At 37.2% G+C, this 27,877-nt stretch overlaps 1 protein-coding gene across 1 annotated transcript in view; it reads right to left on the bottom strand.

Annotated features, from left to right (window-relative positions):
- ATP8B4 (ATPase, class I, type 8B, member 4) overlaps window positions 1–27,877 on the bottom strand; it is a 267,168-nt gene that overhangs the window by 122,620 nt on the left and 116,671 nt on the right. Inside the window, exons 8-12 of the mRNA XM_011995769.1 lie at window positions 26,044–26,114; window positions 21,895–21,977; window positions 12,757–12,915; window positions 4,541–4,629; window positions 1,819–2,015 (exon numbers count right to left, since the gene is read on the bottom strand). Coding sequence (XP_011851159.1) covers window positions 1,819–2,015; window positions 4,541–4,629; window positions 12,757–12,915; window positions 21,895–21,977; window positions 26,044–26,114 — 599 coding nt within the window. The remainder of the gene's footprint in view (window positions 1–1,818; window positions 2,016–4,540; window positions 4,630–12,756; window positions 12,916–21,894; window positions 21,978–26,043; window positions 26,115–27,877) is intronic.

Below are 27,877 nucleotides of genomic sequence, written 5' to 3'. Positions count from 1 at the left end.
TTAAATATATATATATAAAAAATGTTACCTAAAGGTAAGGTGGTATTATGTGGAGGATAAAGCAACTCAGAAATTAATCTTTTAATCCCTTTTTTTAATGGGGAAGCACATATTTGACAAACTAACCAAGGCACAGAGAAGTCAAGCACTTTCTCCAAGGTCACACAGCTTTTAGTGGCAGTACCAAGACCAGAAACTGGGTTTGGACTATTACAAATACGTTTTCTGTCTAATGAACCATGGCACATTAGAAGTATAAGGAATGCCAAACTGAGAATCTACCTTTGGTATCATTTAAAAAAAAAAAATCAACCTTTCAAATCATTAAATGAAAATGCCAATGTTCTTCAAAGAAAGAAAGTATACAGAATATACGTTCTTCGTGAGGACATATGAAACTGCATATGTGCAGATGGAAAGCCACTATGCACATTTATTATTCATTTAGGACATAAAGGAATGCTATAAAAGCTGACTGTAGCTCTTCCGGCAAAAAGCAGGATTTATTACAGACTTTATAATTGGATACAAGCATGAGAGGTCCTCAAAATCAAAGATGAGCCAGTAGGATATAGTTTAAATAGAGCCTCTCTGACCACAGCTCCAGAGAGCCCAAAGCAATTTGTGGTATTGTGGCCACATGCCACTACTTCAAGTCAATTTCCCACAACTTGGCATTTCAGTTTCCTGACCACTATCCAAAACAAGGGTGGATTTTGTGCATTAAACTTCCCTTGCTTCATCATAGCTAGGTTTCTGAAGAGAGATAAAAAGGGGTGCATAAAAATAAGTGGGGATTTAGAGCTGATGATTTTGTGTATTGTTGAAGTATTGATGATGAGAAGTGTCAAACAACCAAGTCCCATCTTGGCTCCAGTGTTTTTGGGACAGTCTGGCTCAGTCTTGTTAGGATCGGGATCAAGAATGTCCCAGGTACAGATTCTAGGGCCAATTTCTAATACTTATCAAATACACACACATATACATATATGCATATACATGTATCTAAATAAAGAGGTGTGTGTGTGTGTGTGTGTTCTTTGTGTATGTAGAGAGAGAGGCAAAAAGAGAGACCAGCTTAGCTCTAATTTATGGGATCAAATCTAATCCTGACAGATCAAATTGTAGTAGAAGTTATAAATCATACTTCTTATCTTACAATGGACTAGCATCACCTACTATATTTTAACTCCTTTATGAATGTACTTATAGTTACTAATAATAATAGGAAAAGCTAATATTCATTAAGCTTTTATAATGTGTTAGGAATTCTTAGAGCTTTATAGGCATGTATTCACTCCTCATACAATCCTATGAGGTAGAACTATAATTTTCTTCATTTTTAAAATGAGGGAACTGAGGCACTAGAAGACGAAGTTACTTGCCCAAGATTATGGAGCTAGTAAGTGGTAGAACAGGACCTGAATCCATGTATCTATAGAGCCAGCCTAGTGGCAAAGAGGCACCCCCTCTATAGATCTCCCCAATGTTCTTCCTTTTCTTACTCAAAATTAACCAATTCTAATTGATCAGGTTACATGAGATTATATTGTAGTCCATGTCTTACAGAGAAAAACATTTCTAAGAAACCAAATCAAATCAAGAAGAAAATGAACCACATTTATTATAATTTGAAAACATAAAAGTTAAACAGATTAAACAGCTAAGCTGTCCCATTTGAAACAGATGTCGCAAATCATAAGCAGTTAAGAGCAAGATATCTATTGCACTGCTGAAATTTTAAAACAAACAAAAATGATTACTGGAAACAAAGGTTTGGATGAAATTATTTCATTAAAATATAAACTCTCATCTTACCTCACATATAAGGAAATGGGTACAACTGTATTGAGAATAATAATATATGACCAGAATGTTAAGAATCCGGAGAACACAGAGCTCTTCTCTCCTTCATTCCAAAAGAGGAAAGTTCTAAATTGGTCCCCAATTTGACTCTCCCAGATTGAATTTCCTATTGCAAGAATAATTCCCAAGCATATCAGAAACCCAAAAATCTGAAATAAGATAGAAGTCTGGTTAAGGTTAACTTGAACCCAAAATTAGTCATATCAACATGATCTAATTATGCATCTAACTTTAAGAAATAGTCATTTGAAAAGCAAGTATGCAAACCTCTTCTTACCATTAGTCATATGAATAAAATTTCAAATTTTTATGTCAGGAACTCAGCTAAATATTTTACATACATTTTCTCACTGAATCTGCCCATTGACGCTCTAAGATGGGAACAGTCATTATTCCCACTTTACGGTTTAAAAACAAAGTAAAATAGAAGCACCATAAAGACTATGTAACTTGTCTATGTTCACATAGTTAACAACTTCATATCCTCAATTTGTGGTAAGTAGGTATATTTAGGTGGCTTAATTAAAGGAGACCATATGCGCTGATTTGTCCTGGATGGCCCCAGTTTACAACCATTGTCCAGATGTAATAGTAATCATGTTGCATTTCACCTTCAAAAGTGTCCTGTTTGGATGATAAATTATATGGCCACCCAAGGCATAAATGCAAAAGAAAATATCAGTGATAAAGAACAATTTCAGACTAACCAAGTCTCTTGGCTATAGATCTGGCTACACAATCCTTACTTGAGGTCAACAAGAAATGTAAGGATAACTAAAATACTTCATGACATGTATACTTTACTTTTAGGATATAAATGTGGGAAGCAACTTGAAAACCATTAGCAGACACTTACATTGTTATTAGTAACAGAATTAGAAAAACACATATTTGTAGGTATAACAACTAGAGAGACAACAAGGTCAATCTACAGTGAGTCTAAAACCCTTCCTGGGAAAGGAAAGGCCACAGACTCAGTGAACATGGTTAAGACCTGAGTTGAAGAAGATGTTGCGGAGACTTTGTTCAGCTGAGTGTCACACTATGTTGGGAGCTGAGACCAGCCAATGTTGAGGGAAGAGTAGGGCTAGAGAACAGAAATGGATTTTCCTCTATTTCCTTTTTCTTCCAAGAAAGAATATTCAGAAATTCTAGAGCTGCTTTCTTCCTTATTCCATAATATGGGCATGTAAGAATAGGTGTATAAGAAGAAAAGATTGGGAAAAGTCTGATTTAAAGTATATTAGAAAACCATATATGAGAGAAAAGTAGGACTGTGAATCCCCAAAACTTCTATGACTTTGGTACCTATATTATAGTATCCTCTTTAATGGCTGAGACTACAAATTAATTAAACATGACTTTAGAGCATTAAAATTTAATGTAAAATACATTAAATGCCATAATTTAAGAATTGATTTGGCTTATAACTCCCCAATGGATCATCCTATTTTCTAGCATGAAAGATAAGGTCAGTTTGCTCTGTGGTGGGTAGACACACCCTGCATGCCCTGAAGTGGAGTCAGGGTTATTTAAATGAGAAATTCCTTGGGGGCAGAAGGGTAACAAACCCTTATGGGCATGTCTTCTTGGTCTCATAGGCTCTGTATGAAGGTGACTGGAGAAAATCCCAGGTCTGCAGGTGATACTGAAAGTAAAACACAAAACCTGGCCAATATTTTGTGCACAGCAAGTGCTAATTTCCTTCTTTCCTTATTCAGAGTACAACTATTACATATCAGGTAAGCAAATACATATTGAGCTCAGATTCTTTATGATTGTGAGCCTGTGATAGGGTATATGTGAAAACATGGTTTGAAGTCACAGTCTTTATATTTTAAAGTGACTGTCTTCGAATTTTACCCCTATACAAGCAGACAAAGTAGTATTACGCAAAGACTAGATATTATATCAATAATAAGAGGTAGCACAGGCTTAACTGACAAAAGGATGGAATGTAAGGAATATCTGAATATTTTTGGTAATCGGGTGGTAGAGAAGATCATTTCAAAAGAATCAGAAGTAAAAAAACAAACAAACAAACAAAAAAACAGTTAATAAGAGAAAGATAATCATGAGCTAAGGAGGTTAGAGGTCTCTGTGAAGGAGGAGAACTGTGAGGTGGGGCTCAAAGGATTCATAACCAGAACCACCTACATAATTTTCAGGGTTCAGTGCAAAATGAAAATGTGGGACCTTCTGTTCTAAAAGTATTAAGAATTTCTAGATGGCAACAGAAGTTCAATAAACCAAACATAAGGCCCTCTGAGTGTGGGGCCCTGTGTGGTTACACAGATTACACGCCCATGAAGCCAGCCTTGCCCACCATAAGCTATGTATAGAGGATCTGAAAAAAAGTAAGATAACAAAAACACCAAACTGCCTTAAAAACTATGTTTGGTTTTCCAAAAACAAATCCTTGGGATATGGGGAATTTGCAAGACCATGAATACTTCCATAAACACTAACCTACCTCTCATGATAAATTCTACCACTGATTGAGAAATTAGCATAATCTAGAAAATAGAAGGCAGTGTAACTGAGCCTCAAATGCAAAATCCCCAAAAACAAACTCCACAAGGAGAATATAGGCTTCTTAAAGAATTCCCAGCAAGATACAGTAAATATATTAAGATAACAATGACTAGTGATATTGCCTAGTTTTGTAACTTACCCATAGTACTAGAGTATTCATCAATCTATCAATGCTTGTCCTTTTAAACTTTGTCTTACCACTATTCTGCATTAGTTTAGTGTCAGGACCTGCAAAAACAAAAAAAGTAAATAACTTTGAAATGATATGATTATGTATTCTTATTATTGCTCACATCAAATGTCTCTGAAAGAAAAAAATATATATTTTTCACAATAATTTAACTTTTATTAAGAGCAAGGGCCATTAAATTGTATACGATTCTCAACAATTAGGTTAACAACAATCCTGGAAACTGCAAGAGATGTGGTCTTCTTAGACCAGGATAAATACAGTCAGAACTTGTAGTTGATAGGTTTAAGTAAAGCTATTTTTTCAAAGTCTATGCACAAATAGGCTTCTAGTTTGACATAGTTAAAGATAACACAGTCAAGAAAAGTGAGGAATAATTTGGAAATATTAAAAAGAATGCAGCAACAAACACAATTCAGAACACTAAGGTAAAAAATGGAAAAATAAGAAATCAAATTCTAGATCTGTTTCCCAAAAAGATTTGAGGTCCCTTTGAAGGAGAAACTAGAATAGCCCCCAAAATACATAAGCAAGTAATTTAAACCTTTATTGTGTATCATATACTGCATGTATATAATATGTAATTTTTGCAAAGATAAGAACTGTCTTAAACGTTGTGTTAGATTTATTTCAGGTAATTACATTATCCCATGATAAGTGCCTTGTTCCCAGAATTCTAAGCATATAATCAACTGCTTTAGAAGTGGGTTATCAGATGATGAACAAATAAAAATATTGAAAAATATTGTTAAAGAAATTCCTTGTGGACAGAGAAAACGCTAAATAAAAGCAATTAAGTTTTAATTAAAGCTAATTTCTCTAGTGTTTCCTCTCCACATAGTCTTCTCATGATTTTCAATCCATAGAGCCATTTAATATAGGAGAAAGGGGGAAATTAAAGAAAGGAGAAAAGGGAGGCACACCCAAAATTATATACCACTCCAGAAGTCAGGGAAGGATAGGCACATCCTTAAAAGACTTTCCTTTATGTAAGAGAAAAACAGAAGCAATAATTGAGATTTCATAACAATTCATTGTCTTAAGTTGGAAATTGCATCCCAGTGTCCTATTCCTAGCTACTGCTGTGTATAGGAGACCACCCACATTTTCTCAGAATCATTTATTAAAATCATATGAACATTGAGGATGGGAAATATTTCTTTTATGGTAAAGATCACAAAGGCCAAATAGTCTGCAACCATAGCACCCTGAACATACTTGAGCTCATCTGATCTCAGAAGCTAAGCTAAGCAGGTCAGGCCTGGTTAGTACTTGGATGGGAGACTGCCTGGGGATACTTGGTGCTGTAGGCTTTAAAAAAAAAAACACATAAAGTTTGTGGTTGCTAAAAACTGAAATAAGGAAAGACCAGTTAGGTGCTGAAAATGTACATTTCATTAAGCACACAAATGCACACAGACTAATAAGGAATCCTCTTTATGGATTGTTAAGCACTTATGTAAATATAACCGCAAGTGTTTATATGCACATCTCTTCTTCTCATTGTCAAAGACCCTGAAAGAATTTTCTGCACTCAACAGCCTCTATTTTCTTATCTCCCACTCGTTACTCAACCTAGTCTCTGGGCCAATCACAACACCAAAACAGATCTGGTGTTATCATCAATATCCTCCATAACTTCTTGACCACTCAGCAATCTTTGACACTGTTGACTATTCCATCTTTTTGAAACATACTCTCCCTTTAGCTTCTGTGTTATAATGTTCTCCTGCTTTCCTTCCTACCTCTTTGGTAGCTCCTTTCCTGTCTTCCGTGATACTTACCCTCCTTTCCCTTTACCCACTTACTAAAGACTGAGAATCCTTAAGACTCAGGCATAGGTCACCTTATCTTCTTACTCAATCTTCCCTGGACAATGTCACCTAAGACCATAGCTTTAAGACTAATAGTTTTAATAATATAGACAAGATGTGTATCCCCAGCTCATGCTGTTCCTCTGAGCTCTAAATCCATATATTTAAACCTACGTATTGTGTTGCCTGTATATTTCCATCTGGATTCTTCTAAGGCTTCTCAAGTGGCCCTTGTCCAATCTAGCTTACAATCTTTCTCCAAGCTTCTTATCTCAGTATCATCACCATCCGTCCAGTTGTGAAGATTGGAAGAAACCTCGGTCATAGTGGATAACTTTATCATCCTCACCTTCAAACCTGGTCATCAAAGGTTGTCAATTCAACTTTCTAAAAGCCATCTGAATTTATCTACTTCCCTTTCCTTTCACAGTCTCCGCCCTAATCTAAGGGACTGTCATCTCTCAACTGTAAAAACCTAGAAACTTTGTCTCCCTGCATCCACTCTGCCCCCAAAACTAACCACTATTTTTCCTCCTCCCCAACCCCAGGACCTGCTGTCTATTTACAAACATTACAAACAGTTTTGGCAAGATTAAGCCTTTCACAGTTAACACATATATACCCCACCTGTTTGACAACTTACAATGGTGTCCCGAAGCTCTTAGGATAAAGATCAAAATTCTGGATACTGACCACAAGGTCTACCAGCGTGATCTAGCCCCTATCCATGTCTCCAGTCCCATATCCATCTGTGTTCTCCATACCCCATACTGGTCTTCTTTTTTGACCTCACTTTCCTTACTCCTGCCACAGGGCCTTGGCCATTGATATGATTTTGGCTTGAGATGAATACCTCTTTCTCTCTCCTACCATACTGAAAATCATACGAGTGAAGGTACTACATTTGCTTTTGTTCACATTTTTAATCCCCAATGAGTAAGTAGGATAATGCCCAGCATATAGTAGACATTCAATAAATAATTTGTAAGTAAATTAATTTTTAAGTAAATTAATTTTTTGAACATCTACATTTCACCTATTATCTCAACTAATGCTTACAACAAACTAACAAATTAGGGACTATTATCCTCAGTTCAATAATAATGAAACTGAGTTTAAAGAATTGAAATTGTGTGAGATTTCTCATCTAGTAAGTGTCAGAGTGAGAATTTGAACCTCGACGTAAGTAATTCTAAAGTTCTTGGTCTTTACTATTTTCTAAAACTATATGAAATAGTCAACCAATATCTAAGACTGTGTCTTATTCAGGATGCTAAAAGGAAATAGATGACACATCGAACAAAGATAATTGGAGGAGGTTTATTTATAAAGGAACTCTTCACAGAAAGCGTAGGTGGGATTATAGGGGAAACAAAACGTTAGTGCATTAACGAAGGGCATGTAGCAATCAAGCTGTTTCTCCATCTGAGCCAGAAGGGACGAAGGGAAAGAATGGCTACTGGACCCTAAGGGAAAGAGGTGATAGGAATTTGCAGCCCTTAGAGTAAGAGTGGCCTTCTGCTGATAGATCTGGCCAGCCTGAAGTTACCATACAAGAATGCAGCCTGAAGGAGTAAATACCTTCACTGTAATCTCCTTTCTCCTTTTGATCTCGTCCTAGGGAGCCCTGAGACAAAGCTCAACCAGAAGCAGAAGTACAAGGTAACCTGTTAATATAAACCACACAAGTAAGCCTCCTAGGGCAGAAAGAAGGGTGGAAAAAGGTGAGAGGAAATCTGGAGAGGCAAACAGAAGACATCTAGGACAAAAATGCAGTGTGCACTCAAGATGGTACAGACTCCTAGAGACTGTTTAAATGAATATAATTCCTGCCCTCAGAAACAAGATTTTCTCCTCTCTTAAGCATAAAGAAGGCATTACCAGGGAAGTGTAGCCTAGCTGTTAATATATATTAGACCTTCATAAATAATACGTTTCTCTTTATGGATTGTTAAGCACTTATGTAAATATAACCACAAGTGTTTATATGCACATCTCTTCTTCTCATTGTCAAAGACCCTGAAAGAATTTTCTGCACTCAACAGCCTCTGTTTTCTTATCTCCCACTCGTTACTCAACCTAGTCTCTGGGCCAATCACAACACCAAAACAGATCTGGTGTTATCATCAATATCCTCCATAACTTCTTGACCACTCAGCAATCTTTGACACTGTTGACTATTCCATCTTTTTGAAACATACTCTCCCTTTAGCTTCTGTGTTATAATGTTCTCCTGCTTTCCTTCCTACCTCTTTGGTAGCTCCTTTCCTGTCTTCCGTGATACTTACCCTCCTTTCCCTTTACCCACTTACTAAAGACTGAGAATCCTTAAGACTCAGGCATAGGTCACCTTATCTTCTTACTCAATCTTCCCTGGACAATGTCACCTAAGACCATAGCTTTAAGACTAATAGTTTTAATAATATAGACAAGATGTGTATCCCCAGCTCATGCTGTTCCTCTGAGCTCTAAATCCATATATTTAAACCTACGTATTGTGTTGCCTGTATATTTCCATCTGGATTCTTCTAAGGCTTCTCAAGTGGCCCTTGTCCAATCTAGCTTACAATCTTTCTCCAAGCTTCTTATCTCAGTATCATCACCATCCGTCCAGTTGTGAAGATTGGAAGAAACCTCGGTCATAGTGGATAACTTTATCATCCTCACCTTCAAACCTGGTCATCAAAGGTTGTCAATTCAACTTTCTAAAAGCCATCTGAATTTATCTACTTCCCTTTCCTTTCACAGTCTCCGCCCTAATCTAAGGGACTGTCATCTCTCAACTGTAAAAACCTAGAAACTTTGTCTCCCTGCATCCACTCTGCCCCCAAAACTAACCACTATTTTTCCTCCTCCCCAACCCCAGGACCTGCTGTCTATTTACAAACATTACAAACAGTTTTGGCAAGATTAAGCCTTTCACAGTTAACACATATATACCCCACCTGTTTGACAACTTACAATGGTGTCCCGAAGCTCTTAGGATAAAGATCAAAATTCTGGATACTGACCACAAGGTCTACCAGCGTGATCTAGCCCCTATCCATGTCTCCAGTCCCATATCCATCTGTGTTCTCCATACCCCATACTGGTCTTCTTTTTTGACCTCACTTTCCTTACTCCTGCCACAGGGCCTTGGCCATTGATATGATTTTGGCTTGAGATGAATACCTCTTTCTCTCTCCTACCATACTGAAAATCATACGAGTGAAGGTACTACATTTGCTTTTGTTCACATTTTTAATCCCCAATGAGTAAGTAGGATAATGCCCAGCATATAGTAGACATTCAATAAATAATTTGTAAGTAAATTAATTTTTAAGTAAATTAATTTTTTGAACATCTACATTTCACCTATTATCTCAACTAATGCTTACAACAAACTAACAAATTAGGGACTATTATCCTCAGTTCAATAATAATGAAACTGAGTTTAAAGAATTGAAATTGTGTGAGATTTCTCATCTTGTAAGTGTCAGAGTGAGAATTTGAACCTCGACGTAAGTAATTCTAAAGTTCTTGGTCTTTACTATTTTCTAAAACTATATGAAATAGTCAACCAATATCTAAGACTGTGTCTTATTCAGGATGCTAAAAGGAAATAGATGACACATCGAACAAAGATAATTGGAGGAGGTTTATTTATAAAGGAACTCTTCACAGAAAGCGTAGGTGGGATTATAGGGGAAACAAAAGGTTAGTGCATTAACGAAGGGCATGTAGCAATCAAGCTGTTTCTCCATCTGAGCCAGAAGGGACGAAGGGAAAGAATGGCTACTGGACCCTAAGGGAAAGAGGTGATAGGAATTTGCAGCCCTTAGAGTAAGAGTGGCCTTCTGCTGATAGATCTGGCCAGCCTGAAGTTACCATACAAGAATGCAGCCTGAAGGAGTAAATACCTTGACTGTAATCTCCTTTCTCCTTTTGATCTCGTCCTAGGGAGCCCTGAGACAAAGCTCAACCAGAAGCAGAAGTACAAGGTAACCTGTTAATATAAACCACACAAGTAAGCCTCCTAGGGCAGAAAGAAGGGTGGAAAAAGGTGAGAGGAAATCTGGAGAGGCAAACAGAAGACATCTAGGACAAAAATGCAGTGTGCACTCAAGATGGTACAGATTCCTAGAGACTGTTTAAATGAATATAATTCCTGCCCTCAGAAACAAGATTTTCTCCTTTCTTAAGCGTAAAGAAGGCATTACCAGGGAAGTGTAGCCTAGCTGTTAATATATATTAGACCTTCATAAATAATACGTTTGTAAAGCAAACCATATCTGTGTCATCTATATTCCTTGCACAATTCCTAGTGGTAGGTATAACTAGAGTAATAATACAGAAAGAATACTTAATAATTCATTGGATATTTTTCATTAGACCTAGGTGTTGACCTGGAACTAGTTCCCCAACTAAAAGTCTTAAGACTTAGAGGTTTTGCGACATCCGTTTGTACATCTCTGACACTGACGAAGCCAACCACTAATTCTTCTGTTTGCCAGCATTCTAATAAAGCTTTCTACCAACATTTGTAACCAGACTAAAGTCAATGCAGGCATGCTCTGCTTTACAAATATCCACTTGATAAGGTCCCCTGCAAGTGAATACCGTGGCCAAATCACAAGAGAAGGGAGTATTCCCCCTCTCCCTGCTGCCTGCTGCCTGCTGCCGAAGTCCAGAGAGCACTAAGTTTTTCCAACTCTCAGCCTAGAGAGCAGGCTGGGTGCTCTGAATTAAATTTGAAAGGAGGGAGAAGCAGAAAAGGAAGGAAAATAACATTTGTCAAGCATCCTTTTCCATATGCATTATCTCATTGAGCACTTAAAATGACTCTAATGTACTCATTATTATCCCCATGTTACAGCAGAAAAAAAACTAAAGCTTAGGAAGTGTAAGTAGCCAAAGCTTACAGTCCTATAGCTGGTAAAAATAATAATAATAATAACAATAAATAAAAAAATAGTAATAAATCCAAACTCAGGTCTGCCCAATCGAAATTCTGTGAACTTTCTGTTACAATTCCTTGGAGGGAGGCCTGTTCAACTTACCAGCCAACTTCCATGTTTTTCAGAGCATTTTCCCATAAAGGAACCTTACAAAGAAGAACTTGGCCTCTCAGTAGTTCACAACAGCTGCCCTAACATGAAACATTGCAGCTGAACTTGAGTCCTGAATTAGCCATTCCAAACAAGATCACAGAAATGCAAAGTTTGGGGCTTTATCCCATCCATAGGATGAAGCACTTCTATCTCTATGATGACAGGAAGCAAGTCAGGAGGGTATTTCCCATCAGAAGACCACGAAATTTCCCCATCATTAAGTAGGAAGTTAAAGGAATGTTCATGGACAAGCTTAGCTCTCTCTTTATCTGTGTAATGAAATATATGATCATATGTTTATTTCCCCAACTAAAACATAAAAGCTCATTTCTAGGGATTTCCCAGGTCTTTACAACGGCAGTGCCCCAAGCAGCAAGAGCACTGATAACACTGACAGCTGACAGTATTTAGAGGAATTGGGAGAACAATTCTAGGTTTGGAACACTTCTAAGATTTTAATGAACACTTTGTTGTTGTTGAGGAAGGTCAGTTAAGAAAAACATTCCAATTTTGATTGCACATAGTCAAGAGGCCCAAAACACATCTTAATTTGGTGTCACAATAAACAGGACTTTTAAAATCAAGGGCTGGCAATTGAAGCCATGAGTACAATTTGAGTGGCTTTATGAAATGGTGCTACTGTAAGCTTTCTTAGCAAGAGAGGGCCACCTTGGGCCTACATAAATAAAGCAGAGAAAAGAAATATGGTGGGCAAGAAGAGTAAGAGGCACCTCCCCCTACCCCACCCACCCCCATCATGCACAGTCTTTCCAGAACCCACTCTCCTATTTATGAACAGTGGAAAAAGTTATGGAGTATAAACAGAAATGATTACAGGATCAAGAAGCCTTTTCCAAAAGGTCTGCTTGACCTTTGCAAACTACAAAATTAACTGCACAGCCAGGGGCTTTCTTTCATACTCTTACCCACTTTAAAGGCAGATTCATACATAAAATGACAAAGGTGATTAAGATGGGGTTAATAAAGAAAAATTAAGCAGTAGGTATCTAGCACCCACTGTCTAGTTAAAACTCCAGCATCTTTAAGAATAAGATGGCAGTAGTTCCTCATACAGCACGGCCACCTGTACTCTTTTCAGAGCAATGGTGTTTTCTCCTGGTGTCCTACAATCTGAAGCCAGCTCCAGAGCACTACTTCGCATGGAATGAAAGCACTGTGCTCATCAGAACTTGGAGAATCGTAGACTGTGCTAGTGTACGTTGCAGGAAAGGTTCCCATAGAGCTGGGTCACATGCTGTACCTGCAAAAATAACCATTCCAAAACACCAGCTGGTATTTCTCAGGATGCAGCCTCTCAGGATTATCTTCTCATTGTTGAGGGAGTGCTTGCTGTCTTTCCAAGAAAGGATTCCCATGAATTTATCTAACTTGTTGTTAGGCGCCTCACAGACAACAATCCCTGGAAAATAAAAAAACAAAACAAACCTCTTTACGACTCACCCAAAATTCTCTTCAGAAGCCCACAGCACTGTTTTACCACTGTTTCCCTTTAACAGCACGGGGTTCCATACACAGAATTGTGCTAGAAAAAATAAGCTGGGAGGTAGAGAAATGGAAAGCCATCAACTATTTTGAAACACAGTTTTCTGTACTGTCCAAATAAAAATTTTTAAAAAAGAAAACAAATAACAACAGAAACCTTAAGAGCCATGGGATATTTTTTCTTGAAAAAAAAAAAAAAGAGCATATCTTTACTTCTAGTTTATAACAAATAATTTTTGAAAAGATAAAGCAGTGACTGTCCTAAAAGTTTCTCTTATTCCATCTCTTTCAGCTAAATGTGAACTTTTCCACAGTTTAAAATGGCATACTTCCAGTCTCACAACAAAAGTTAACCACCTTTCTAAGCTCATAATCAGGATTTCAGGGGTCCTACTGTCCACCAGAAGGAAACCTGGGCCTTGTTTGCCACATGTGTCTGAGAATGCGTGTGATTCCCTTCAGCTGTTCTATGCTTCTTATCTTGATTAGATTCAGAGTTCTGGGGACTCTCAAAGGCACCATATAACTTGCCCCTAGAAGATGTTTCTAGTTTCTTTAATTCCAAACCAAAGGCATGCCCACTCCAAATCAACGAATCAATTCGTTCCATTATTTCAATATGAAAATATACATTTAGGATGGGGGTTCTCTAGATAGAAAAAGAAACCACAAAGAATCTTTCACGGACCCTGTCACAAAACGTAACTATTAGATTAATATACATATCCACTGCAAAAGGTGAGGAAAAATTATTATACATCATGAGTACAAAGACACGAAAGAACAGAATGGAGGGAGAGAGGAACAGAGGGAGGAAGGAACAAAGAGAGGGGAGATATGAAAAAGGAAGCTGTGGTTAGATCCAGTCAGGATTTGAGTCGGAGTTGGGGGTGAGATTAGTACCTACAAAGTTCTCTCTCTCAAAAACAAACAAACAAAAATACATTCACATTTAATCAGAAGTCAAAAGGGCAAGTTGAAACATAAAACGTAGCATTTGGAAAATAAAAAGGGGACTGTATCTTTAGCGCTGATTAAAGAGAAAGGGGACCAAGTAAGCCTAGAGATCTATATTACACTGACTCCATCCACTCTCCAAGCTGCCGTCTGAACTTAAAAGAGGCTTCTTAGGTGGGTCTCCTTTCTTCCTAGGATACTCCCTTTAAAACTACTAAACAGAGGTAACAGCAACCAGTTGCCACAAGGCCACTGGTCACTCCTGACCAACCAGATCACTAACAGCCCTTGCATTAAAAAAGCAAAAGCAAATAAAACTGTGAAAGGAATGAGGGTCTCATGGCCTCAGGGCCACTTTTCCAACCTCCACCTGTCTTTCCCCAGTATAACAAAAGTACTGCCTAAAGCCTCTCCACTCAGGCACTCACTGGCAGTTTCCCAGACATCCCTATTTCCCACTGCTAAATAGAGACTGCTGGCAGGAGGATTTGGATAAGACAAATAACCTTGCCAAGGGAAGGGGCTGAATTCTGGTTAGCTCCATTATGGCCTATCACTGATAGTAAAAAGTAAATTAAAACCGATTTAAACTGGCTCAAGTTGTTTGGACAACTATGTTGTAGATGGGGAGACATTTTCAGAATTCAATATCTTTTCTTCTTGACCAATTTTCACTCTGAATTGTAAAATCTTGAATTGGCTATCACCAGCAAAATCTACATAAAATAACAGGTTAACAGTAACACTTAAAGTTTATTTCAGATTCTTGACCCAAGACTCAATTTCTCAGGCTTCAAACTGAGCCACTTAAAAAAAAAAAAAAAAATGTGCTTTGGGCAAAAACAACATGATATGCAATCCCTGCCAACAGGAATATAAAAAACAGGTTCATTTGATCATTTCTATTGTCGTAAGCAAAGACTGACATGGAGGCAAATACAGCCTTAAACACGTTGGCTCGCTCCTCGCTGGCCTCACACCAAGGGTGTGGTTCTAGACAGGAACAGGCAGTAGGGCCAAGGGGTACTGCCTGGGTTCTTGGAGGCTAAGCCCCAATTCAGCCTTTCTCAAAGAGTGTGGTCTCGGTGATGTAAGTTCTAAATACAGGCCCCAGTCAAAACAAAATGGTGGGAACAAAGCCAAACTACATTTGTTTTTATCATTAGAAGTGCTCGGCTTCCCCTTTTTAAGCTCTATTAGCATAAAACACACACTTCCCAATTTCTTTTGTACCACTTTCCAAAAGGGATGAACAGATTCCTTTGAAGGGAGCACTGTATTCACCTTTGTATTCCTATAAACTATTATATTATCTACATAATAGGATCTTTGTCGAAGAGATGGATAGAAAAAATTTCAGATGATTTCAAGAGAGAGGTTAAGAGATGAGATGGATATTAGAGCAGATCTAAGAAAAATGGACAAAGTAGGTATATTTCCATGATAGTGATGAAGGACTAGAAAACCAAATAGCCGAGGCACAACAGGCGGGGCTTAGTTTCTGGCTTAAATCTAATGGGAGCCGAGTAGATCGGAGAGTACTGAAAACAGGTGGGAGCATTAAAGTGCATTAGAAGCAACCAGAATGAGAGCCTAGCCATGAAGCATAACAAGGATGAGGGGAAAGCTCTCTTAGGACCCTTCTTCCTTTTGCTAGTTCAATCAGAGAAGAGAAAGAGGATGTAAATGGTCAGTTTGACAATCGATGAGGAAACAGTTTAGGAAAAAATCACATCATTTCTCACATAGTCATTTATTGAATACATATGTGGAGCACAAAGTCATCTTTAATAGGCAATAATAAAGCTGGAAGAAAATCACGTCAATAATGAAGTGTAAATACAATCAAACTAGCTGCTCATATCTGTTTGCCCCTCTGAAGAGAAGACATGAAAGCAGATTGCAATCTATCCATTTGACACTCACACAGAAATGCTCTAGACCCACACTGAAAAAAATCTACAGGATCTCATTCTGGACCTTCCTAAGCATTCTAGATTTAGTCAGCCGGATTGTTGGTTAATTACCAACTCGACAGACTTCTCGAGTTAAGTATTAACCTCAAAGAGAAAGTCTGCAGCTTATCATAAACATGGAACTCAGTGCCCAATATTCTATGATTTTCCAGAGAAGCTGGCTTCATCTCTTTGTGTACATTATTAATAGAAATAGTTACTGATTATCTGTACTGCAACTCTTCCATAAGACAAATTATCCAGCAAATAAAACATCAATATTGCTGTTCAAGAATTTCTCTAGCCAAGAGTTTCTTAGCATTTTAGAGATTGCCCACTACTGTTTGCCCTGAAGATTGTGACAAATATTTATTTATTTTCTTAGAAAGAAGAGTGTCACCTTCCTATTTTCTAAAGCTTCTTTACTCTTCAACTGTCAAGGTTCACCCATCCATCATTACCATAATGGCATGTCGGCACCAGCAGTAAAGATTCCGCCTTTACATGGAATCTATGCCTCATGCGTCAGCTGTGCTGTTGGGGTGTGCTCCTGTCCAGGTGAATAGGAAAGCTATCTGGTAAGCAAAAAAACTCACAAGATGCTAACCAAGCTATTTTATTTTTTTAACCAAAAAGAGATGCTTATTTTTCCATGTTTTAATTACACACATGCTATTCTTTAGAAAGAACCACAAAATATACAAGGATTCCTGAATAAAGAGTCAACCTTTCCCTGGTTCAGAATTCAGCATTAACAGTCATACAAAATATGTAAACTTGTCAGGAGTTGCAGAAAACAGATCTCAGTTCAGTCAGTAACAATATGCAAAAGATTCTTAAACACATTTCGACAATTTACATCCGGGGATTTCCCCAAGGAATAAGAATGTCCAGTTTACATAATAATAATTGACAAGTATTTCAGTTACTTGTTTATAAAAGCTTTTCAATTCCCATAAGACTTTAACATGAAAATCAAGGCCCACTCAATCTCTTTTTATATTATATTTGATCTACAATGTTAGATCAAGTTATGTATCTTTTCTTACAAAATTCAAGAGACCATAAATCATTTTTTTCTGATGTTTGAAATGTATAAAAATATTTGCATGAGAACTTTTCAAATAAATGGATTTACCTGCCAAAACCCAACTCTCTTGTGTGCACTGATCTCTACATTTGGCCAAGTCTTCTATAAACTCTTGTCAGGGATCTTGACATCCAAAATCACTGAGAACATTGCTACGTTTTAAAAATATGATGACCTCATCCTTGTCCTGGATGGACTTGATCTCTGGTAATTAATTTTGTACCTTCGGGTTTAGAATATTTTAAAATTTCATTTATTTCCCTAATCAGGAGCTAAGCTCTTGTGCTAATTTTCCCTAACTTTCCAATGCTGTCTTTCTACTTTGGTTTACAACCTGGGGTTTTGTGTCCTTTTGTGTCCTTTGTAAAATAGGCTTTGCCAAAAGTCCAGGGTTCATAGTCTGGCTTCTCCACTTAACAGCCATATGACACTGGGAAAGTTAATCAATTTACCTTGGTCTCAGATTCTTTATCCATAAATTGAGCTAACAATAATCTCTTCCTTCAAGAGTTGTAAGGGTTTAACAAGATAATGTGTGCAATTACTCAGCATGGTGCCTGGTACATAGGGAGCTCTTGCTCACATATCAACATCAAGTTTAGGGCCTGAGAACTTTAGGACCTTTACCTAATCAAAGGCTTCTTTAGGGATGAGACTTTTTTCAAGTCTGTCTTCTCCCCTGGGAAATAAGCTCTAAAAAAGCATGGCCTGAGCCTGACTTATTAACCACTGTATCCTAGGCTTAACAAATCCCTTGGCCTTGTGTTAAACATACATTTGCTAAATGAATAATGGGTGACTGTACACATATGGATGAAAGAAATCAGCTCACTAGAAAGACACTATCTTTGAATATAGATGCAAAAGTGAGGAGGCAGAGAGACTCACCAGAGACATCCTGAGGTTTCAACCCATCTCAGTTCTGACCCTATGTGTCCGAAACGTGGAGTCCCCAGTGGGAACTTCTCTGGGGATAGGAGTGGGAAATTCAGGTCTTTAGATACTTGGAAGATGTGCTTTTATGATTCAAGGACAGAAAACTGTAATTTGGTGCTAAAGAAAGTATTTGGCAAGTCTCAGAAGAAAAAACACACAGTAACCAGAAGCAAAAATAATTCCATACCCAGATTTGCCCAGAAGTCACAAATTAAAACATATACTTAGCACAGATAGAACATGGTAAAGAGTGTGCCTCACATATCTATCTCATCTATTACACCTTGCAAAAGCTAGCCAGGTCATTGTCAAACATACACAATGTTGATATCTTATTTTAATTTAAACTAAAGGATGCAATATCTGGTTTTGATTCCCATGAGTCAAGAAAGTCTTTTTCCAATCACCAGAGGAAAACCTGTAATCTATTGATATTTCATTAGGACAAAGGTGAATAAAGAAGACACAAAAAAGGGAGTAGAAAAAGAACAAGGAGCAAAGGATCAAAAGAACCTGGATAATATATGGAGAGATCATTTATAATTCTACATACTTTGTTTTGCATCTTGTACTTTGGAGGTACTTAATAAAGACTTAAACCAATTACTATGGAGAGAGTGATTAAAACAAAGATAAAGAATGACAGAAAAGTGACACTGCAGGTGGAGAAAATAGCTAAGATAAAAAGTGAAGGAGGAAGATGAGATGAGAACAGTAAGCAAGAATACAGGAAGGAAAAAAAGGAAAGAGAAGAATGGTGAAATGGAGTAGTTAGAAAACCATGTGCAGATAGTGGAGTGTGTGTGTGTGTGTGTGTGTGTGTGTGTGTGTGAGATATTAAAATTGAAATGCATAAATTAGGTCTTGGAAAGAAGTGGATGGAGAAAATAACTGAAGGCCAAGGAAAGCAAGAGCAATCGTGGGAAGGATTTAGGGTTTATTAACTGTCGTAACTCTTTCAAAGGCTTCCATGCCACATCTTGCATCATCCTCTTGGTCTTTAAATTTGGCTGCTAACTGGGGGGAATCTAATTTGTATATTGTTTCTAATTTATTTTCCTTCAATTCATCTATTCATTCTTCTGATGCTTTCTTAGAAACAGGAAATTATATTTTTTATTTATTAGAATAAACCCATAAAACACTCTGTTGCCTTGAACTTTAAGGTAGATTGAAATGCAGCCCAAGATTTTAAAACGAAAAAGTAAACTTAACAGAAACCTGGATTTTAGCCCAGAAGTGTACCAGCCTCATGAATTTGGCATTACATGTTTTCTGAAAAGCTGACCACAGTTTAAGTATATATAATCATAAAAAAGGGAGGCTCTGTATTGCCTTTATTGGGGAAAACAATTCTTCATTGGGGATTTGGTGAGTTGCCCATTCTGTATGAAGTAAATTCAAGTCATATCTAGTAAGTAATAATTATTAACACACCTTAAAAGTAAATTTTGTGAAGTATTTTTAAATGGCTATTTTTATATATAAGCAAGTCCTTTAACTTCTCAAGACCTGTTACCTCATCTGTAAAATCCTAGGGGAGGAAAGTGTTTTCAGCCTGAGCAAAACCACTTGTATTGGTTTAAATTTGGAGCTACTGTGTTCCAGTTTCTTACATCAGAAACGATCTGAAGTAAAGACATTTTAAAACTACCATGCCAGCTGATCCCTCTCCCAGACACCTGCCTTCCAGGAGGAGAGGATCCAGCACTCCTTCTCAGTCCTACAAGGCCACTTCAGGAAGCTTAAGCTTCCTCCTCACCCCATCGTTTCACACTCCCTTCCTAGTCTCTTTACGTTAGGCCTTTCCTTTGCCCTCCCATGTCTTTTTGGGGCCTGATGCTGGTCTTCCTCTTTGCCCCACACTGGAATTTATAACTATTTATTCATTTTCTGCTATAAGAAGAAGAAAAAGCCAAGCAGGGTATGGTGGATTGAGAGTATAAGGAGTCATGCTGAAGAGAGGGATACTTAGCCCCAATCCTGTAGTTCCATGTAAGAAATCCACCTAATCCAGCCTGGCTCCTTATGCATTATCCTGGCATCGACTTACAGAGCCACGATTCTTGGAGGATGTGGTAGAGACAGTTAATGCTCAACAAGTATTCATATTTGTTATTTCCTAGCCTCCCTTGCAGTTAAGTCAGGGCCAGGTGACAATGTTAGCCAATGAACTATAAGAGGAAGAAGAATTTAAAAACCACTGTGTCTATTTCATCTTACCCTTTGCCCGATGCAGGGACCTCAGACGCCATTAGTCCAGACACTGTGGCTCCGTGACGGAGAAGGCCACCCAACCCACTCAGGATGTGACATGGGCAAGAATAAGCCTTTACTGTGTTTATGCCACTAAGATTGCAGGGTTGTTTATAACTGCATCATAGTGTAGCCTATCTGGGCAAACATGTAGGAAAGAATGGGACCTAAATAATTGTTAACAATCACGCTCTTCTTTTTGATGGTTAACAACACTAAAACTCATGAATTTCTACCTCTTCGTAGATCAATAGAGGTATAAAGGTACAACGCTGCCAGGAAAGAAATGAGTAATAGTAAATTATATTTAGGTGGCCCTTTTAGGACTCCATAAATATTCAATGAGGTATTTTAAGCAAGTATTTTGATTCATGAACACAATTTACTTTTCTTGGATTCACATAACAGTAAAATTTCATTGAAAAAATTACTTAGTAGAAAATGTGTAATTTGTTTTATTCTAATCAAAATATTCCTTGGACCATTCAGTTTCCTGGCTACTCCCTGACTTAAATCTCAATTTGGAGGAATTTTTTTTCTATAAACATCTGTTGTAAAGGCACTCATTTAAGAGAGATTAAAATATTAACAGAATCCAGACAGAGTTTACAAGCAACTGCAAAGCACAGGCAATAGAAGCTCTAAGCTCTGCACTGGAGAAACTTTACAACATAAACTTGCCTGTGCTTTAACTCATGTGATTATGCTAAGACCCTTATCCATGTTTTCCATAAGTGGATCCCCCAAAAACACATTTTGGAAGTTTGTCTCAAACTCATGAAAATCTATTAGTAAATAAAGCCAATCTGTATGGATATACTAATATTCTGGGCCAGACTGACAAGTGGGTAAAGCAGGAGACCATTGAGGAGTGAAAGAGAGACTCCAAAGATTCTCTCTGCAGTCTATTATGGTGCCTAAAATCCTACAATCAGTGTTTCTTTCCTTTGACTCTTGAAGTATTGCGTTTCTCTGTGGTGTCTTAATCATAAATGCAGATATCCCTAGAATGGACAACATCTGACGGTTGTTCCATGACAACTTAAGAATAACTTTACCAGAATAGAACAAGATATAGGTAGAAAAGGAGAGGCAAGAGAGATTATACTGAAGATCAAGGGACCAGCTGAATGGCATGAAGAAGGAAATACTGAAACCATGGTCTAAAATAAAAGTCAACAGATGACCAACTGATTAATAAATCAGAATATTCTTCTTGAACACCTAATATCTTCAAGACATTATACCAAGCGCCGTACAAGGTACAGAAATACATGAGGCAGGATGACTGTCTTCATGAAGTTTGAGGTCCGGTAGTTTTTGTTATGGAGCCAGGAAATGGATGGGTGGTTAGACCTAGAGCTAGAAATACAAGGGTAGCCAATATTCCTCCTCAGCAAGTCTGTATATGGCTCCAGGGAGGCCAACATTAGGCAAGTAAAGGATATTATGGGATTGAAGTAAATGATATTTAAAAAGGAAACAAGCATGAAATGAACGATAAACTAATAAAGCCATTCTCCCCTTGGCAAATATTTTTACTCTCTTTAGCGTGAGAATAAATTACAGGCTTTGATGCCTGGAGAATTTTATGTCCTTCCACCAAATAAAAAGAAACATAAGTTGGATCTCACATAATTAGTTTGTTGCTTTGCTTTTTGGGTTTGAGATTTTTGTTTGTTTATCTGTTTAAAATACTTACCGTCAAACCTTGCAAGTCTGTTGATATCTGCTCCAAGTTCCGAAGTAACTGATAGTGCATGGCGGACTTTTAGGTTCGTTTCCCTGTGAAATTATTGACATGACATGAATTTTTATATGGAACAGCCAACAGCATTCGACCAAAGCAATCAGGTGGGTGTAGCACATGCAAAGCCAAACCCAAGAGATCCAAGAAACTCTCCTTTGAATGTCATTCACACTTCGCTCACTGTTTCAGGAAAGTGGGCAGGGCTTCTTGGGCTCCTAAGAGTTGGCATTCTACCCATGGCACATCTTTATAACAACACACTGATCTGTTTTGCATTTTGAAAGAACAGAGGACATAACAAATATGGTTTCATTTGAACCTACTCAGACATCATGCATGAGTTACAAAACACATTCGGAATAGGAACACAGTTGCCAAATAAAGGAAGCTAATATCACTCCAGAGTCTACTATCTACATAGGAGTTTTACTTGCAAAAGATGGTCATGGCTAATTTCACAGCAGCTGAAATTTAAATGGGAAAAGGAATACAGCTTTCATTTTCTTGGAGAATCAATCCAAGAAACCCATAAATCTAAAATAGACAACCTACACAAGCTTAGCAAATCACAGTGAGTTGTGCATCTTCTTATAGGCGGGACCACACATACTTTGGACAGATGGCTCTCTGATATTCATAAATGGCCAGCAGTTAAGATTCTATGGCCATCACTTATGTCTTGTGTTTAAGGGCTTACCATCCCAGTTTTCTCACTGAATTCAGCCTACTTCTCTTACACTGTAGCTTAAGATCAGTTATCAGAGTTCTATGTTTTACGGAAATGTTTAGTGATACATTCATTCAGTCAACAAATATTGATTAAATACATACCCGAGTCACCCAAGATACTCAATCCTCCCCCAAAAGGATAGTCATCCTCTTGGGGAAAACAAGTGGTAGGTAAAAAAGCAAACATCACTGTGTGGAATTTTGTGCAAACCCATGAAATAACTCATTTTAGACAGCCAAAAAGCGGATACCTAACAAGGCATCCAATCTTAACCTTCTGTAAATGAACTTCACAATGATGTAGGACAATATGAGTCCAACTCAAGGAATACCCATTGTTAAAATAGCTTTCTTCAGGAAAGACTAAGTTGGATGTATAACTGAAGCTAGTTTGTTTAAAAGTAATCTTATTCATCAAAACCTGCTGATTCCTAGGAGGCAGAGATGAGTAGGAATTGAGATAGTCAAGAACTTCATAGATGAAGCAGAAATTGAGCTGGCTTGATGGACAAGAGTGAGATAAGTGGTAGAGAGGCTAAAGGGTCAACATGTCCATCCACTTAAACAACTGTTTAAATAACTGAAATAGTCACACCAAAAAAGACAGATAGCCCTAGTTCTTTAGCCCTAATCTACGTCATGTCATTTATCAAAGTTTGTCATCATTTTTAATTACTTCCTCAGGATCCTCTCCACTATCTCACTTCTACCTTCAAATGCGAAAAACAAAAGAGTAAGAATAATCACACATAGGCCTTCTTGATACTTTTAAAAAGTATTTTTCAAGACTCCTGATTAATGCCTTCATTGTCATTCCACACTCTTCCTTAATCTGCCTGAGTATCTTGATAAACTTCAAAGTCATTTTCAGCATAAGAAACAATACCAAAAGATGCTGTATCCCCCTTACTCAGAATTGCATCTTACTATAGTTTCACATCTTGCAAAACCATAGTATAATATCACAACCAAGATATTGATATTGAAATAGTTAAGATACAGAACATTTCTATCACCACGGGATCCCTCAGGTTGTGCTCCATAGCCATACCCACCTCCCTGCCTTTCCCACCTCACCTTAACACCTGGCAACTACTAATCTGCTCTCTATTTCCATGATTTTGCCTTTTCAAAAGGCAAAATTTTATAAACAGAATTATACTGTAGGTGACCTTTGGGATTGACTATTTTTAGTCAGTATAATTCTCTGAAGATTCATCCAGAGTGTTACATGTATCAGTAGTTCACTCATTGTTATTGCTAAGTAGTATTCCATGGTATGAATGCACCACAATTTTTTCAACCATTGACTTATTGAAGGATATTCAAGTTGTTTTCATTTACGGATGTTATGCATAAAGCCACCATAAACATTCATGTACAGATTTTTGTACAAACATGTCTTCATTTCTCTGGGATAAATGCCCAGGGGTGAAATTGTTGGGCTGTATGTTAACTGCATGTTCAGTTTTAAGAAACTACAAAACCATTTTCCAGAGTGATTGTAGCATGTTACATTCCCACCCACAATGTATAAATGATCCTGTTTCCCTACTTCCTTGCTAGCATTTGGAGTTGTCACTCTTTTTTATTTTAGCCATTCTGATAGGTCTGTAGTGAGGTCTCATTGTAGTTTTAGTTTGTATTTCCCCAGTAGTTAATGGTGTTGAGCATCTTTTCATGTGCTTCTTTGCCATTTGTATGTCCTCTTTGGTGATATATCTCTTTATGTCATTTGCCCATTTTCAAATGGGATGGTTTGTTTTTTTACTATTGAGTTTTAAGAAGCTTTTAAAAAATATATTCAAGATACAAGTCCCTAGTCAAATAGATGGTTTACAAATATTTTCTTCTAGTCTGTAACTTATCTTTAAGCCCTTCTAACAGGGACTTCTGTGGAACAAAAATTTTTAATTTCATGAAGTCCAGTTTATCAAGGTTTTCCTTTTATGGATTATGTTTTCTGTGTCAAGTCTAAGAATCTGACTAGCCAGCTCTAGGTTTCAAAGATTACCTCCTATTTTTTTTCTCAAAGCTTTTTATACTTTACATTTGAAATCAATTTCTGTAATACTTATAGAGCTATTCAAATTATCTATGTCATATTAAGTGTATAGTCTGTTTTTTTTGAGAAAGAGGGTCCATTTCTTCTAAATTGTCAAATTTCTGTGTGCACAGTTATTTGTGGTATTTCTTTTTTACCTTTATAACGTCTTCAGGATCGATACCAAATTGCCAAATTGCCATTGTTCATGCATAATATTGCTGATTTGTGTCTTCTTTTTTTTCTTTTATCAGTATTCTTAGAGGTTTGTCACTTGTATTGATGTTTCCAAAGAACTAGCTCTGTATTGTTGATTGTCTTTATTTTTTTGTATTGTTTTGTTTTCAAGTCTATTTATTTCTGCTCTTTATTATCTCCTTCCTACTGCTTCTTTTGGGTTTATTTTGCTGTTTTCTAGGTTTTTTAGATGAATGATGAGATTATTTGAGAATTTTTCTCTTTTCAAATGTATGCCATAAATGTTCCTCTCAGAACTGTTTTAGTTGTGTCTAAACTGTTCTGACCAAAGTAGGGTCCCACAGACTAAAGCACTATTTGAATAGCTCAGTATGGCAATAATTTGGAAGGCACCAGTTAAAACCATGGACTCTGGTGTCAGACTGCCAGGTTCGAGTCCTGGCTTCACTCTTCAGATGCTTTGGGCAAATTACTTAGGCTCTCTAAGCCTTGATTTCATTGTCTGTACAATAGGGCTTATATAGCATCTATATCAGGATTAAATGATAAATTCCACCTAAAGAACACAAACACATACTGTCATTAAAATGTAAACATTCAATAAATGTTTTTATGCCAGACAAATTAAATCCTCTGAAACAGAACTGCTAAATGGTCTATAACTAAATTATAAATTAATATCAACATCAAAACTGCATCATATTCTGTTTCTCTCTTCTTTTCCTATGTCTTCATTTGACACAGTTCCTAAAGGTTGCCTTTTAAAGTAAAATCAGTCCTTCCTTCCCTCCTCAGGGAATCTTGATCTCTACCCCTCTCATTTTCCCTATAAAATCACTTGAAATCAAAACAAGCAGAAACTGTTTTTGAAAACATCTGAGGAATCTTACTGAAGATTCTCTGTGTAAAGTTATTCCTGTATATAAGTTTAGCTCACTGTTTCTGCAAGAAAATAAATGTAAGAGAAAAGACAGTTTCAAAATTACTGCAGAGTAATTAACTATGGACTTTGCGATGTAAACTCCTATGTCTCCCAAGAAGATACTGAACAAGGCTAAGTCTTATCTCTAAAGACATTACTTTTAAATAAATTGAAAACCAACTGAATTATTCCAATTTTAATAACTTACCCATCAAGCTCAGCAGTTTCAACATAACAGAGACCATGTGGCTCACTACTTGATAGGAGAAGTAAATCAGCCTATTTTCAAAAATCATAACAAAATAGTACTTGAGAAGTTAGATTGGTTGAAAGTCTTCTACAGTATATCACCTCTTGATTACTAACGAGCCAACAGAGCCTTAGAAACAAAGTAAAAGAAGTGAGATCCTGTTCTACCTCTATGTCATATGCCCTGAACCAAACCCTCCCTCTTCCCTGTTCGTCCTTTATATGCCCCTTGACTATCACAACATAAACAAGGGAAGGAGCTGTCCTATGAATTAATAACCACTTGATTCACCTTTTTTGAATGAAACATATAAATTCTATTTTCTTGCTTTGATAATTACTAACATAAAACTCTCTCCAATAAATAATTGGAAATACATGCACAAACTTTAATTACCTAGTGTCATCAGTTAAAAACAGGGAGCAGACAAAGGAGATGGGGACAAAACAGAAGGGAAATAGATGGAGGAAACTAAAAAAATAAAATAAAAATAAGAGAGGCAAGGAAGTTAAGAAAGAGATAAAGATGGTAAGAAAAAAGTAAAAGATGGTAGGAAGTAAGAAAGGAGAGCTAAGATAAAGTAGGGACTAAGGAAGAGAGCAAGACAGAAGAGAAAATGTAGTTAAAGGCAGTGGGAAGAAATCAGAGACTGAGTAGTTTGGGTTTTTCAGAGATAATCAGTTCTATTCTGATGTCCAGTTGAGCTTTGCAAATCACCTATCACAATTCAGTTTTAGAATCCTGGTAGCTCTCTAAATTGGTAAAGTTCTTATCGATTTCATTTCAAATTTCTAAACTTATTTTAAAAATAAGTATTTTTATAAAATTTTGAAGAGTCTGAATATCTAAAAAGAATTGGCTTAAATTTTAGCAATTTAGTTTGAGACATTAGCCTAACAATTTTCTAGCTATGTCTGAATCTATGATTGGCATTCCAAATCTGTGAAATTTTCTTACCTTTGTTTTTTAAAACATTAGAATTGCTTTGTTCTTGAGTCTTGGGGGTTAAATTTAGAATCAATTTACTTTCTTGAGTCTCAAGCTTTTAAATTTGCAACTCAAAAATAGGGTGTGTGTGCGTGTGTGCGTGTGTGCGTGTGTGTGTGTGTGTGGTTTTGTCCAAATTGGGACTGGAATAAAACAGAGCTGGGGAAAAATGCCCTGTGACAGCCCCTAAAGGAGTAAGTGGGTTTGCATTACCAAGGCTCTTACACAACTCTGAATCAAAGAGCCACAGAAGCTTGTTGAGGCAGAAATTTTCTGACTTGTCACACTGTGAACAGAGCAAAGCCACATAAAGAAAGTGATGTCGCTCTTGGACCAAAAACTACCCATCCTGATTTTAAAGGGAAAAAAAAGTTTTCTGAAAATTCACCTTGATCTTACTTCCCACATTTAAATTTCAATGCATAAGAGTAGGCACAAGGCACTAAACAGGAAAAGAGCTCAATAGTCAGTCTGTGGGCCTGCGCCTCTCCTCCCCTGAGCTTAAAAGGCTCATTTGAAACAAAATCCAAAATTCTCTAATCCTAAGAATCTGTGACTGAATACAGTTATGAAGTATAGAGAAAGATGCCTATTTGTACCCAGGGCTGCTTTTCTTTGAAACTCGAATCCAGTGTTACTGTTGAAGACTGGGCAGGGCTGCATTGACACTCACACCATGGTAAACAAGGGGAGGAGTCCCTGCACACAGCTGGCTAGGAACATGTGACTGAGGCGCCACTGCCATCTGGCGGTCAGATTCTCTCCTGAGCAGTGACCCAGCTTCCCACAGGCTGACCCCCACAGG

This window comes from Mandrillus leucophaeus, unplaced genomic scaffold (assembly GCF_000951045.1).
Source record: "Mandrillus leucophaeus isolate KB7577 unplaced genomic scaffold, Mleu.le_1.0 Scaffold497, whole genome shotgun sequence".
Taxonomy (NCBI): domain Eukaryota; kingdom Metazoa; phylum Chordata; class Mammalia; order Primates; family Cercopithecidae; genus Mandrillus; species Mandrillus leucophaeus.
The sequence above is the reverse complement of the archived record's forward strand: the minus strand, read 5'-3'. Positions and strand labels throughout refer to the sequence as shown.